We start from the raw sequence: 15,934 nt of genomic DNA on the forward strand, positions 1-15,934 counted from the left end.
TATGGATCTATTTCTGGACTCCTTTGTATCATTCATCTATATGTCTATCTTTTCACCAATATCAAACTATTTTAATTATTGTAGCTTTATGGTAAGTCTTGAAATCAGATAAAATCTCCTCTAACCTTTTGTTTTTGAAGATTGCTTTGGTAATTCTCTGGCCTTTACATTTCCTTTTAAATCTTAGAATCAGCTTGTAATTAAAAAAAAAAAAAGTACACTGGAATTTTGATTGGGATTGCACTGAGTTTATAGATCAATTTCAAAAGAACTGTCACTTTAAGAAAATTGGATCTTCTTATCCATGAATATGGCATATCTTTCCATTTATGTCTTCTTTAATTTCTTTCCACAAAATTTATAGTTTTCAATGTAGAGGTCTTAGATATCTTTGTTCAATTTACTTCTAGATATCTGATGATTTTGGTCTTATTGTGTTTTTTTAATTTCATTTTCCAATTGTGTGCTGCTAGTTTAGAAAAATACAATTTTTTATATCAATCTTATGTCCTACAACCTTGCTAAATTCATTTATTTGTTCTAGCAGCTGCTTTGTAGATTCCCTGGATTTTTTTTTTTTTTTTTTTACATAAGCAATCATATACTTTTACTTCTTCCTTTTCAATCTTTATGCCTTTTCCTTTTCTTGACTATTGCAATGGTAGGCCCATCAGTACAATACTGAATACAAGTGGTGAAAGTGGGTATCCTTGCCTTGTTCCCAGTCTCTAACGTATATAGTTTAGTCTTTCACCATTAGCTATGATCTTTGTCATACATATTTTAGAGATGCTATTTATCAGTTTCAGAAATTTTCTACTATTCCTACTTTGTTGAGAGTTTTACTATGAATAATTGCTGAATTTTGTCAAGTGCTTTCCCTGCATCTATTGAAATCATCAGAGTTTTTCTCTTTTATTCTGTTAATATAACAAGTAACATTGTTTAACATTTGAAAATCAATCAAGCCTTGCATTCCTGAGACAAACTCTATTTGGTTGTGGAGTCTTACCTTTTTAAATATTGTTGGACTCAATCTGCTAATATTTTGTTAATGATTTTTGCATCTATATTCATGAGGATTCTTATTTTAAGAAAAGTCTTTGATAACCAATTCAACTTCTTTAATAGATGTAGAGCTATTCATCTGGCTCTTGTGTGAATTTTGTTAAGTTGTAATTTTCAAAATATGTGTCTATTCCATTTAAGTTGTGTTCATTCATGTACGACTGTCCCCAGTATTCTCTTGTTATCCTTTTAATATCCATAAATTCTGAGGTGGCAATCTCTTTTTCATTCTTGATAGTTATGATTTGGGTTCTCTTTTTTCTTGATCAGTCTAGCTAGAGGTTTCTCAATTTGGTTGATCTTCTCAAATAGCCAGTTTTATATTTGTTAATTTTATCAAGTGCTTTCTATTTCACTGGTTTCGACTCTTATTTTTATCATTTCCTTCCTCATGTTTACTTTCCTCTTTTTTTTTTTTCTAGTTTCTTATAGTGAACTTCAGATCATTAATTTTAGATCTTACTTCTTTTCTAATACTACCATTTATTTATTTATCTTTTTAAAAATTTTTTATTGTTATGTTAATCACCATACATTACATCATTAGTTTTAGATGTAGTGTTCCATGATTCATTGTTTGTGCATAACACCCAGTGCTCCATGCAGAACGTGCCCTCTTTAATACCCATCACCAGGCTAACCCATCCTCCCACCCCCCTTCTAATACTACCATTTAAAGCTACACATTTTAGGGGCGGCTGTGGCTCAGTCGGTGGCTCAGTCGGTTAAGCATCTGCCTTTGGCTCAGGTCATGATCCCAGGATCCTGGGATCGAGCCCTGTGTCAGGTTCCCTGCTCAGCGGAGAGCCTGCTTCTCCCTCTCCCTACCTCTCTGCCTACTTGTGCTCTCTATCTCTCTGTCAAATAAATAAATAAATAAATCTTAAAAAAAAAAAAAATAAGGGGCACCTGGGTGGCTCAGTCGTTAAGCATCTGCCTTCGGCTCAGGTCATGATCCCAGAGTTCTGGGATCGAGCCCCGCGTCGGGCTCCCTGCTAGGCAGGGAGCCTGCTTCTCCCTCTCCCACTCCCCCTGCTTGTGTTCCCTCTCTCGGTATGTCTCTGTCAAATGAATGAATAAAATCTTTTTAAAAAATAAATAAAGCCACACATTTTAGAGCACCTGGGTGACTCGTTAAGTTAAGCATCCGGCTCTTGGTTTTGGCTCAGGTCATGATTTCATGGGTTATGATCTCATGGGTCGTGAGCTCGAGCCCCTCATCTGGCCCCACTCGCTCATGCACTCTCCCTCTAAAATAAATAAATCTCTAAAAAATAAAAAATAGTAATAATAAAGCTACACATTTCATGCTAACATTGTTTAAATGCATCTCACAAACTCATATTTTCATTATCACTCAGTTCCAAATATTTTCTAATTTTTCTTGAGATTTTTGTCTTTGAGCTATGAATTATTTAGAAGTATATAATTGTATTTCCAGATACTGGAGGTTTTCCTAGTTACTTTATTGTCACTGATTTCTTTTTTTTTTTTTAAGATATATTTATTCATCTTAGAGGGAGAGCATGAGCAGGAGAGGGAAGGGGGAGAGAAAATCTCAAGCAGAACTCCGCACTGAGTGCAGAGCCCGACATAGGGCTCGATCTCAAGACCCCGAGATCACAACCTGAGCTAAAACCAACAGTCAGACACTTAACTGACTGTGCCACCCAGGCATCCAATTGTCATTGATTTCTAACTTAATTCTGTTGTATTCAGAGAATATACTTTGTATGATTTTAATTCTTGTAAATTTATTGAGACTTGTTTTATGGCCCAGTATATGACCTATCTTGGTCAGTGTACCATGTGCTCTTGAAAATAATGCATATTCTATAGTTTTGGGATGCAGTGTTCTATAAATGCTAATTAGATCAAGGTGGCTGATTATGTTGTTCACATCTCCTATGTCTTTACTAATATTTTGTCTAGTTAGTCTATCAATTACTTAGATAGTATGTTAAAATATTCTACTATAGGGACGCCTGGGTGGCTCAGTTGGTTGAGCATTCAGCTCTTGGTTTTGGCTCAGGTCATGATCTCATGGGCCATCAGACTGGGCTCCACGCTCAGCGGGGAGTCTGCTTAAAGATTCTCTCCCTCTGCCCCTCCCCACACACACACGTGCATGGAATCTCTCTAAAATAAATCTTTTAAAAAATATCCTACTATATTGAGGAATTGTCTATTTCTCCTTTTGTCAATTTTTGCTTCATATATTTTGAAGCTCTTATTACACAAAACACATTTATAATTGATATGCTTCTGTGATGAACTGTTCACCATTATGATGCAGACCCTTTATATGTGCCCTTAAAGTCTGTTTTATCTAATTTTTTTTTTTTTTAAGATCTTTATTTATTTATTTGACAGAGAGAGAGAGACAGCGAGAGAGGGAACACAAGCAGGGGGAGTGAGAGAGGGAGAAGCAGGCCTCCCGCCGAGCAGGGAGCCTGATGTGGGGCTCGATCCCAGGACCCTGGGATCATGACCTGAGCCGAAGGCAGACGCCTAACGACTGAGCCACCCAAGTAACCATACCAGCGTTCTCATACTTCTGTTTGCATATTTTATCTTTTCCCATCCACTTACTTTCAACCTACATGTCTCCTATAGCCAGCCTATTGTAGGAATTTGCTTTTTACCCATTCTAGCAATATCTGCCTTTGAATTAAAGTTTTTAAGACCATTTACATATAATCATTGTATTGGCTGAATTTGGGCCGACTATTCTTATTATTTGTTTTCTCTTTGTGTTCTTTATTTTCCTTCCTTTTCTCCCCCTTTCCTGCCTTCTTTTGGATTATTTCTATTGTGTTGGTGATTACTCTAAAAACTACAGTATGTACTCTTGATTCATCAAAGCCCATATTAATCAATACTTTTACCACAGTTTCCTTCTGCCTGAAGAATACCCTGTAGAATTTCCTTTAGTGCTGATCTGCTGTGGCACATGCTCTCAATTTTGTGTTTATCTAAAAATGTTTTCATCATCTTGCCTTCATTCTTGAAGGATCTTTTTGCTGGGTAGAGACTTCTAGGATTGCAGTTTTCTTTCAGTATAGCAAAATTGTGATTCTACCCTTTTCTGGTTTCCATTGTTGCTGTTCGGAAAGAAGCTGTTAGTTTACTTCAGGTGTTGGCAAATTATGACCCCTGGGTTAAATTGGGCCCAGCACCTGTTTTTGTAAATACAGCTTTACTGGAACACTGCCACAACCATTCATCTAAGTATTCCCTATGGCTGGTTTTGTGCTACAAGGGCAGAATTGAGAGATTAAACAGATCATATGGTACTAGCATAAAGACAAACAGACCAATGGTCTAGAATAGAAAGGCCAGAAACAAATGCTCACTTAGAGGGTCAGATGATCTTCCAGAAGATGCTAAGACCACTCAATGGGGAAAGGACAATTTCTTCAACAAATGGTGCTGGGAAAACTGTATATCCACATGCAAAAAAATGAAGTTGGACCCTTATCTTACATGATGTACAAAAATTAACCAAAATGGACTAAAGGCCTAAGTGTAAGACCTAAACTATAAAACTCCTGGAAGAAAACATAGAGGAAAAACTTCATGACATTGGAGTTGGCAATGATTTCTTGGATACGACTCCAAAAGCACAGGCAACAGAAGCAAAAAAAAAAACACACACACACACAAAAACAAAACACCCCAAAAAAACAAATGGGACTACATGAAACTTAAAAACTTTTATGTATCCAAGGATACAATCAACAGAGTGATTGTGAGTAGAATATTAGCTACATTAATTAATGTTATGACCTTATTGTTTCTCTTTGTGAACAAGTTACTTATCCTCTCCAAGCCTAAATTTCCCAATCTTTAAAGTGATGACAATACCACTTTCAATGTTTGTTTATGGCATAAAAATGGGTATACAGTAAAAATTAGTTCCTGTCCTTTTCTAAATTGCCTTCAAAGTCTATGCCATTGTCTTAAACATTTTCAGTGGTGAGAAATCTTAATCTTTCATCATGGATTGGGCCATATATTCAACTAAAAGTGACTGTACAAGCTGAGTTTAATAAATAAGATGAGTGATCTAGATAGCTCTTCATCTAAAAGGTGTTTTGCAGAAAGAACCCTATGAGCCTGAGCAAGATCTTGATCATATCACTATTAGTTTACTTTTTGGAGAATTTCAATTTTTCAATTTTTATAGGCTAAAATGATTGTCTGACCTTAATGCTACCTGGATTGCATGCTTCTGTCATGCATACAATTTGAGAATATTAAAGTTGGCCACTGGAGACTTCGATGACTTGTTTTGGGATCACATAAAGAAACATGTTTTATTAGATGTTACTATTTTCTTTAAAAATGGTTTTGTCGGGGGCGCCTGGGTGGCTCAGTCATTAAGCGTCTGCCTTCGGCTCAGGTCATGGTCCCAGGGTCCTGGGATCGAGCCCCGCATCGGGCTCCCTGCTCAGTGGGAAGCCTGCTTCTCCCTCTCCGCTCCCCCTGCTTGTGTTCCCTCTCTCGCTGTGTCTCTCTCTGTCAAATAAAAAATCTTAAAAAAAAAAAAATGGTTTTGTCGGACACCTGGGTGGCTCAGTTGGTTAAGCAACTGCCTTCAGCTCAGGTCATGATCCTGGAGTCCCAGGATCGAGTCCCGCATCAGGCTCCCTGCTCAGCAGGGAGTCTGCTTCTCCCTCTTGACCCTACCCCCCTCATGCTCTCTCCATCTCATTCTCTCTCTCAAATAAATAAATAAAATCTTTTAAAAAAAATGGTTTTGTCCAAATGCCTTAGAAACCGCAGAACAGCAGAACAGGGGCGCTTGGGTGGCTCAGTCGGTTGAGTGTCTGACTCTTGATTTTGGCCCAGGTCATGATCTCAGGATCATGAGACTGAGCCCCACGTCAGGCTCCATGCTGAACGTAGAGCATGCTTAAGATTCTCTCCCGCTGGTGTGCCTGGGTGACGCAGTTGGTTAAGTGTCTGACTCCTGGTTTCAGCTCAGGTCGTGATCTTGCGGTGGTGAGATCGAGCCCCGTGTTGGGCTCTGCACCCAGCACAGAGCCTGCTTGAGACTCTCTCTCCCTCTGTCCCTCCTGCTCATGCTCTCTCTAAAATAAATAAATCTTTAAAAAAAACTCTCTTCTCCATCTGTCCCTCCCCCCACCACTTGTGTCCACTCCCTCTCACTCTCCCTAAAAAAAATTAAAATAAATAAATGAAATAGAACCAACTCTATGTGCCTAAAACAATAATTAATTCTGAGTTCTTACAAACCACAAGAAAAACAATCCCAATGATACAAAGTCATACTTTATACTATCTTTATAATGTGCTCAGGATAATTTCATTAATGACCATCTAATTCTTTTCTGCCACAATTTAAGCACATCACCTCTTGTCCTACAGTCTGTTAATAAGAGAACAAGTACATCAATAATTACAAAGTCTTTGGCACCTGAAGCAGCTATTAAATCACCCTTCATCCTTGCCTTCTCCAAGTTAAATAACCCAAATTCCTTTGCTTTTACTTAATATGTTCTATCTCTTTGAAAGCTCAAATTTGCAATAGTAGGAAAACACCTGCAATACTAGGAAAATAACTTTTACATACTTTACACGGACAATTAAGAAAACATATAGAGTTAGAATTACAGTTATGTAAAAAAGCAATGTGGTAAATATATTTACGAATAAAAGATGAAGACTCAGAAAAAAACTGTCATTCATATATTAATTCTACACCATGGTTCTAATTCTAGTATTCTAGAGCACAATAATCCTTACCAGGGGACTTTCCTTGCTGTGAGTTGCTTCTTCGCTCTCTGTATCTGGCTGGAGTGGATAAACCTGCGTCTTTACTAGGCTTGCTAGCAGGCCCCATTTCTGAAATAAGGAATCCCATCTGTTCTGAAGGCAAGATATTCTCAGGTGGATTGGTCAGGCATTTTATACTGGCATCCACCTAAAATATTAAACCCACTCATTATTCTGAATTTACCCCAAATATCTACTAAAAGTTAAGATATTTTATCAGAGGAGTTCTATTATTGAAACATGATCCAAGAAACATACCTGTAAAAGGCTTTTCATTCTTATGAGTGATACTACCTTTGATTTTGTTGAACTAATCTGAATATTCAGTAGTAGGATATATATTTCCCCATGCACAAACCACTGAAATATATATGGAGCTAAAACATTTACTTATGATCAGAGGAAGATTAACCATGAAGCTTGTTGGATTTTTTTTTTGAAAAATTCACACACACACACAAATTTACAGTTGGTTAAGACCCCTATCTTTTTCCACTCTAGTATCCCTTTCATCAGATTTCCACCTCCGTTGGTAATATTGAAATGGTCACTGGCATAATCCTGTTGATGTCAGTGGAGCTGAAGACACTTTATTCTACTAATTTTGTATTCTTTGTCTTAAAGAGGTCCTCAAAATTGTGTAACCTTCAGCCCCTATAAAATCTAGACCTGTTCTGCTTATGAGATATGAGTTTGGAGTTCCTAAGTTTTCTCTGGAATGCAAATCCCTTCATCAAGGTGACCAACTTCTGAACTACTCTTATTTCTTTGAATTTATTTTAAATAAAACTATATAATGAAATAAAGCTAAAAGTTAAAAACATAGCTTTTAAAAAAAGCTCTGATGTTCAAATATATTTTTTGAAGATCTTGAAAGTAATTATATGAATGCAATTTTAAGGTATGAAATCTAATATTTTGGATGTGACTATGAAGGAACAAAGACAAATTTTATGTTCTTTCCACAATCATATTTGAAACACAATGGGCCTATCTTTGGTCTACTGAATTTATAATTTATATTTATTATTTTAACACACGATATACTGGGTCTCAACAGCTGGGCTCAAAAAGGACAATGAGTTGATAGATACTTTAAGACATTTGGATCTAAAATTAGAGCTAAAAAAAATGTGTTAAAAAAAACACAACTGTCCAAAAGTTATCTTGGGAATCTAACAGTGATGATATTTTCAGTCCCATTAAAGAAAAAAATCCAAAATTTAATATATATATATGGCTAAGATCAAGAAAAAAATAAAAGTAGGAAAATACAAGTTAATTCACAAAAAGTGATTTTAATTTAGGTGTACTTTTATTTAGAATCAAACTTCATTCATTTTCTGGTCATAAACCAGCAGCAATAAAGGAATTAGCTTCTACCTTCAGAAAATGTCTCTCAAACGAGAGTCAGAATTCTGCTTTAAGAATGTAGGTAACAATAACAAAAAGAATGTAGATATTAGTAATGAAATTCAAACATAGTATGCTCATAAGACAAATGTGAATTCAATAATGCTGTAAGAAAGTATGAAAAGACCCCTAACCATCTCCTTACCTCTATGCTACAAATGGCTAGGAAAGTCCTGATATTATCTGCCAGATAAACCATCCTTTCTGAGTAGTGGATTTTAATCAGCCAGGCACACCTAGTCCATCCAAATTAAGATAGGAAGCAAAACTCAAGGGATGCTTTTAACATGAAAATAAGGTCTATACCACAATGCTCCTACTGCCTCTCTAGAGGTTGACTTCAGACCATAACACAGTAAAAAGATGTCTGGGGTTTAACGTTACTTCTTTCTGAATTTTTCGTGCAGAATCACTGGGACATGATCCTTCTGGAAAGCATAATGGGAGCACCTGGGTAGCTCAGTCAGTTAAGTGTCTGACTTTGGCTCAGGTCATGATCTCAAGAGTCCTGAGATCAAGCCCCATGTCAGCCTCTGCACTCAGTGTGGAGTCTGCTTGTGCTTCTGCCTCCCCCCACCCCTGGTTTGGGCTCTGGCATGTGCGCTCAGAGTCTCAAATAAATAAAATCTTTAAAAAAAAAAAAAAAAAGAAAGCATAATGAACTGGTAATAAACCCAAATAAAATGTGAACAAACTCTTTACTAGAACGGTCTTTAGCAAGAAGCACTAGGTACTTTGAGCTTTTTTAGGACTTTTTTCTTTGCCTTACCTGGTGTGTGCTGAATGGTAGCCCTTCCTGCACAAATACTACTGAAGATGGAGATGGATTATGACTTAGCTGCTCCTTCAGTTTGACATGAGCTTGTTGGATGGCTGCAGATTCCTGCATTGTAGTATCTTCAACAGGCTGAGCTGTGTGGATGGTATAGATGTACTCAGGTGACTGTGGTAGAGAGCAGGTAATTGCTTGTTCTGCTCCGACTACAAAAGATGTAATATCTGAGCCTACAGGAGTAAGTGGCTCCAGCTGGCTAGCCTGACTTGTGGAAGATGGATTGCTGTTGTTTGAATTAGCTAGGATATGTTGGCCTCTGTTAGACTGAGATGTTGGGCACTGATTCTCAACAGGCTCCACCTTCACCATCTCCAATTTAGGGGAGGAATGCAACTCATCTACTATCTGAAAAACAGCCTCTAGGTTTACTTCTGTCTTTTTATTTTCATCAGTAGCACTGCAAGGCCAATTAGAAGGCAGAAATTCAACTGGATAGGAGGATTGCATTGGAGGATTCTGGGAAAAGAGAAAATAGGACTGTTTGGATAGAAAATTGAATATGAGATTAAGGAGGAAAGCAACAATGTTTAGGCTGATAAATGTTAAACAAATAGATTAAATTTTAACTAAAGCTCACTAAGAAAACTTGAGCACCAATCAACTTTTCAGCAACGGTAGCTTCAATTCTATTGTTAACATTTACTTAGCCACTGATATATGTCAACCACTACGCTAAGTTTAATACTGGAAAGGACCAATAATTCTCAGGGTTAAAGTATACAAAATCAAAAAGCCGTAGTACCCAAATACCTATTTGCTGATAAAATGTCTATACACCCAATTCTTCCATAAAAGTTGACAGACAAAAACATCACTTATATCTATCATATACTATTTTAGGAATGTAGTAAGGAAATTTCAAACACAGGATGCTCACAAGTCCACCAATGCTTCTATAGATTCAGGGGGAGGTACTGATATTCTGTTCCAAATGATCTGGGAAAAAATGGATGGAATATCGAATGTCCTTTGGTTCCTGAGATTGTTTATTTTTAATAATAAAACAATAGATTTTAAAAAGCTCCCACTCTTAGATGTATTCTTTATATCTTTAAGATGTATTCTCTTATACATAGTACTTTGCACAGAGTAGGCATTCAGTTACATGTTTGATGATAAATAATCTCAAGCTATGAATATAAAATACTGAAGAGTAATAATTAAATAAAACATGTAATAGGTTGATGTTGCCAAATACACAACAAAGACTGCGTCAATTATTCAAAGGACATTAATGCCAAATAATGTAAATTTAAATGGGTTAAGCATCAAGCCACTCAATAAATGGTTTATTGAGTTTACTGAGTTCTTACTATGTGCCAAGCACATGCAAAGTACTTTATATACATTATTCCATTTAATCCTCTCAAGAGGTCTATAAAATGTGATCATCTCCATTTCCAAATGATGAAACTGAAGTTCAGAGAAACTGTAATTTACCCAAAGTCACAATGAAATAACTGACAGATCCAGGTTTCAAGCACAGGTTGCCTGACTTAAGAGCTCTTGCTCTTAACCTTTACACTATAATGGTCATTCATGCACACTCTCACCAATATCTATGATGCAACTAAACCAACTGCATTTATTTCCAGAATCACACCTAAAATATATTCTTTTTTTCATTTCAAAAATGTTATGTCTACCTATCTTTATTTTCCTGTAACAAAGATGTATTGTCTTTCTAGTAAGGATATTTCTAAGGATATGTTAAATAATTTATTTAAAACATAAACATAATCAAGATATAAACACCATCAGAGTATCTCCAGTATGATCCAAGGGAGAGAGTGTCCGGATCCACAAACAAAAGCATCTAATTTGTGGAACAGACATATCCCTCTAGTGAAGATGAACAGATTGGACTATCATGCTTGATGGTACCTGCCATTAAAAATGTCCAAATAAGTCCCTTTGATCTGATTCTACGCTCTTCAAACAACAATCTGATTATAATTTGACACCCCATGTAATTTTCTCAAAACAACAACAACAACAACAAAAACAAACGAATGTTTCTTTCAGTTCTGGAATGCCACTAGTAAGATATTCTCTTAAAAACAGAAGCTATCTCAACTACATGATATCAAAGGCAAACACATAATTCCAATCTTTAAGCAATTACAGCATAAAACTACAAAGCATGGAATTTAATCTTATCCTAGAAATAGCAGTCTAAAACATTTAAATCAACGCAACTGCTCCCCAATAAATAATGAGAAAATAATTGAAGTATAGTATTTACAATATGGGGGCAAAAAGCGATCACCACTTAAATTTCTCATTTTTATTTCACTTTTCCTTTCTCATTAAAAAAAAGCAATTATCTGTATCATCTTGGAAGAAACTGTCATTTGGTGACTTATATACTTTTAAAGTTTATCTGATATTCATTTTACCATAGAAGAACGTAGAACAGCAATGCTCAAACTTTCCACAACGATGAAAATGCTCTCTGTGCTGTACAATTTGGTAGCCACTAGCCATACGACACTTTGAACACTAGAAATGAATTTTAGATTTTATTTCATTTTAATTAAATAGCCACATGTAACTAGTGCCTATTGTTTTGGACACTAGTGCTTATTGTTTGGATGTCTGAATCCTCAGACATCATTTCTATCAACTCCCTCTTTTTTAGAACTGAGAAAACTGAAGCCGTAATCCACAGCTTACCTCTGGCTACTCATTAAGATAAAATTATACTTTAAAACTGTGCAAGGTCAATCATACTCCCCGTCAAGTACAGAGTGTGTCCACCGTTCCAAGAATCTTACCTGGAAGTAGTTGCAGTGTGCATAGGAAGAGGCAGTGGGGGTGACACAACTACTCAGTGCGTCCATGTGGGTAGGAGGAGAGCAGCACTGTAGCACAGCTGGGACAAATTCAAACAGAAAAGTCATCAACCACAAGTAACCTCGGCAGCATTTAAGGCACTCCCCTCTTTCAACTTGGAAAGAAAAATTCCAAAAGTTTTCCTTTGTGGATGCAATAAAATTATACTTAGTCCGATTCGGTGCTATTATTTATTGAAAACAACATGGCAATACACTAATGTAAAAAATCATTTTAAAGGGTCATGTCTACTTTTCTAAATGATTTCTTTAGCACCTAAACATTTTGTTACCTTTCTAACCAAACATTTATTCTTATTGAAACTAATTTCATTTTACTGAAAATATCAGAACATATTTGGAATTCCAAAATAATTGTTTCAATCATTTTAACAGTAACAAACATTTGGAGGAGGGTGTGTTTTAAGGCTAAAATAAGTGAAATACTCTCCAAACATTCCTACCATTATACAATGCATCTAGTAAAATCCAGACAAAAATGTTTTAACCATTTAAACAAATAGCTAAGAATTCGAATCTAAGAGCCAGACTGTCTGGCTTTGGAGCCCAGTTCCAAAATTTTAAGAGCTGTATGAACTTGAGCAAGGTTAATCTCTTGGGGCCTCAGTTTCTGCAGCTTAATAAAATAGGGATAATAATAGTACATACCCTACTATGTTTGTTGTGAGGAATGAATGAGTTAATATGCATAAAGCACTTAGAATAGTACTAGTACTGCCATACAGCAGGCAACCAAAAAATAAAAAGCTAATGCTGCTATTATTTTAACTAAAGAAGTATATTTTCCAAGCTTTCTCTTTATAGTTAGGATACCATAAAAAGATTAACTCTTTGTACTGGGATAGTTATACTTACAGATGCAGTCTTAATAATAGGTTGAGTCTCCTCTTTTCCAGAGAGAGACTCTCCAGAACGAATGAGAATCAGTTATAATACATCACACCTTTGGGTTAAACAGAGTATCTCCAGTATGATCCAAGGGAGGATAAACAGAGGATGACATTTATTGAACACCTACCATGTTCAGGCACAGTACTAGGTGCTTTACATATATTGCTTCATTTAATCCAAACAACAATTGAATGAGGTATTAACATTACTTTACAAAATTAAGGAAACTAAAGCTCAGAGATGTTAAATAATTTGCTGAAAGTCACAAAGCTAATAGTGACAGAGCCAGCAATCAAACTTCAAAGCACATGCTCTTTAATGTACAATACTTCCCTAATCTTTCCTTCTTCCTAAAATGTAACATTTTAATTTTACTAGAACTCCACCTGATGAATACATTTTAAGTTGTCTTTACTATAAGGTGGTCCACATTTTTGTGTATGCTAATAAAATTACTAAACAATCTTATTCTATGATCTTTGAAAGTAAATTAGCCTAAGGATTATAAAAATTCATTGCAATGTTTCCCTATTTCTCTATTATTGACTACTGATTTTTAAAATGTCAGAAGTTCATGAAGGTATACTAGAAATAATTATTCTTCTAATATCATGTGCAATTTAAGCCATTAAATTTTGCACATGGAAGGAAAAACTTGAAATAATGGACAAAATTCTACTTTAGATTCACATGTAAGGGTTGATGTTTTCTGAATTACATCATTTTAACAATTCCAGTGATTAAAAAAGTCAGACATTACTAAGATGGCCACATAAAATTCATGCTCTTATCACTTCCAATATAGGTTAGGTAAGCAGGTGCTTACACTTTAACCTTTGGAGATTATTCACATACACAATTTCAATGTTTTGGATTTGAATTTGATTTCCCAGAATATTTGAAAGCATAAGTATCCTGGGAAAGAACTTAAAACCAAAAAGGAAAACACCAAGGAGGGGTCTGCTGGGTTTGCCAAAACTCTGAAAAAAAAAAAAACGGACATTTTTCTAGAGTTTTAACAGCTAAGGAAAACCTAGCCCCCTAGTGGCAAGAAAAGACTCAGTCAGGAGCTGCAGGTTTTCACTCACGAGGGTACCGTGAAATAGTATTTTGTTACAAATTAAACAACGAAAGGTATTAGGTTTACTTTTCTGATATTGTTCTGATTCCATTGCTTACACATTTTAAATAGTCGTTAAAGTGTACTTTAAAATAAATTTCTTGGATAAATAAAGTAAAATATACAACAGAGAGTATATTAATATATAGCTGATAGCTGATTTGGTATCTAAGGAAACAGCAAAATGGTGAATGTTCTTTTAAGTTTCCAATAACAAATGGAAAGTGGAAAGTTACCTGCAAAGGGGGACGTGAATAGATAATCCAAAAAGATTCCTCAGTGGCTATTTCCTTACCAGTGCAGTCAGACTTTGTACAGTCAACAAAATAGAACAAGGTAAGATACTAGTAAGTTTACCGAATTATGAAAAACCTAGCTATAGAAATGCAGCTGTGTGCTTAATATATGACAAATTAACCCAGTTATATTATGAAAGCATTGTGAAAGCACTGTCATTTATAAAACTAAGTTTATCACTATATCCTAAGGCACATTCATCTGCATAAAGATCTTCCACTGTCTTCCTGAAGGCAGTATTCACTTAAGGCATTAAATTGCACGGAGAATGAAAAACTGGAAATAATGGACAGAATTCTATTTCAGATGTCAATATCATAGTTAATGACATTTTAAAAAACAATTCTGGTAATTAAAAAAACCCAGGAGTAGGAGTGCCTGGGTGGCTCAGTCGGTTGAGCGTCTGCTCAGATCATGATCCCAGGGTCTCATGTAGGGCTCCCTACTTGGTGGGAGGCCTGCTTCTCCCTCTCCCTCTGCCCCTCCCCCACTTGTGCTTGTTCTCTCCCTCCCTCCCGCCCAACCCTCTCTCTCTCTCTCTCTCTCTCTGTCAAATAAATAAAAATAAAAATCTTCAAAAAAAAATCCAGGAGTACTAAAAGTTATCTAATGGTAAAAATTTTCACTTCCACTATAGGTTAGGAAAACAAGTTCATACTCTTTTATCCTATGGAGGTAATTCAAATATATAATTAAAATGTTTTAGACTTGAATCTACTCCAGAATAGCACAGTGACAACAGTGAGAAAATCCCCAATATAAATGCTCAACAGGAAAAACATCTTAATAGTAAATTTAGTTTCAAGATAAGTTACCATACATCTAAAACCCCAATACTTCCTCACTTATAGTAGGGTAAAGATCTTCTGGGCATATACCCAAAAAAAGTGAAGGCAGGCCCTCAAATATATATATATATATATATATTTGTGCATCCATGTTTCACAGCAGCATTGTTCACAATAGCCAAAAGGTGGAAGCAACCCAGGGTCTATCAATGGATGAATGGATAAACAAAATGTGGTACATACATACAATGGAAAATTACTCAGCATTAAAAAATAAGGAAATTTTGACCCATGCTACAGTATCAATGAACCTTGAAAACAGTATGCTTAATGAAATAAGCCAATCACAAAAGGGCAAATATTGTATGATTCCTCATATATGAGTTTCAGAGAGTTGTCAAATTCATAGAGACAGAAAGTAGAATGGTGGTTGCCAGGAGCTGGGGGGAAGGGGGAATGTGAAATTAGTGTTTAATGGGTATGGAGTCTCAGTTGGGGAAGACGAAAAAGTTCTGGAGATGGAAGGTGGTAATGCTAGTACAACAATGTGAATGTACTTAACGCCACAGGACTGCAGACTTAAAAATGGTTAAAGCGGTAAACTCTATGTTATTTATATTTTACCTCAATAAAAAGAAAGACAAATATAATTGTGCTTTTGTTTAGTTTCTTCTGGCAGCTAAAGAGAACTTCCTGTCCCTCTTTCCATAAGAACAAAATCAGGCCTTTTCAAAGAAACTTGACAATAGAGGCTACCTGAGTGCAAGAACGACACTCTTGTAACTCCAGGTGCTATATCTGTTTATGTACACTATATAAAATTAAAAGCCTAAAAATAAAATCTTTAGAATTTAAATGTACTTTA

General features: G+C 35.8%; 1 protein-coding gene across 1 annotated transcript in view; it reads right to left on the reverse strand.

The window, feature by feature from the left end:
- The window catches only part of HSF5 (heat shock transcription factor 5), a 43,020-nt gene that overhangs the window by 15,359 nt on the left and 11,727 nt on the right, over positions 1-15,934 (reverse strand). The window contains exons 3-5 of the mRNA XM_032429161.1: positions 11,896-11,993; positions 9,053-9,574; positions 6,841-7,018 (exon numbers count right to left, since the gene is read on the reverse strand). Coding sequence (XP_032285052.1) covers positions 6,841-7,018; positions 9,053-9,574; positions 11,896-11,993 — 798 coding nt within the window. The remainder of the gene's footprint in view (positions 1-6,840; positions 7,019-9,052; positions 9,575-11,895; positions 11,994-15,934) is intronic.

This window comes from Phoca vitulina, unplaced genomic scaffold (assembly GCF_004348235.1).
Source record: "Phoca vitulina isolate PV1807 unplaced genomic scaffold, GSC_HSeal_1.0 scaffold40, whole genome shotgun sequence".
NCBI lineage: Eukaryota > Metazoa > Chordata > Mammalia > Carnivora > Phocidae > Phoca > Phoca vitulina.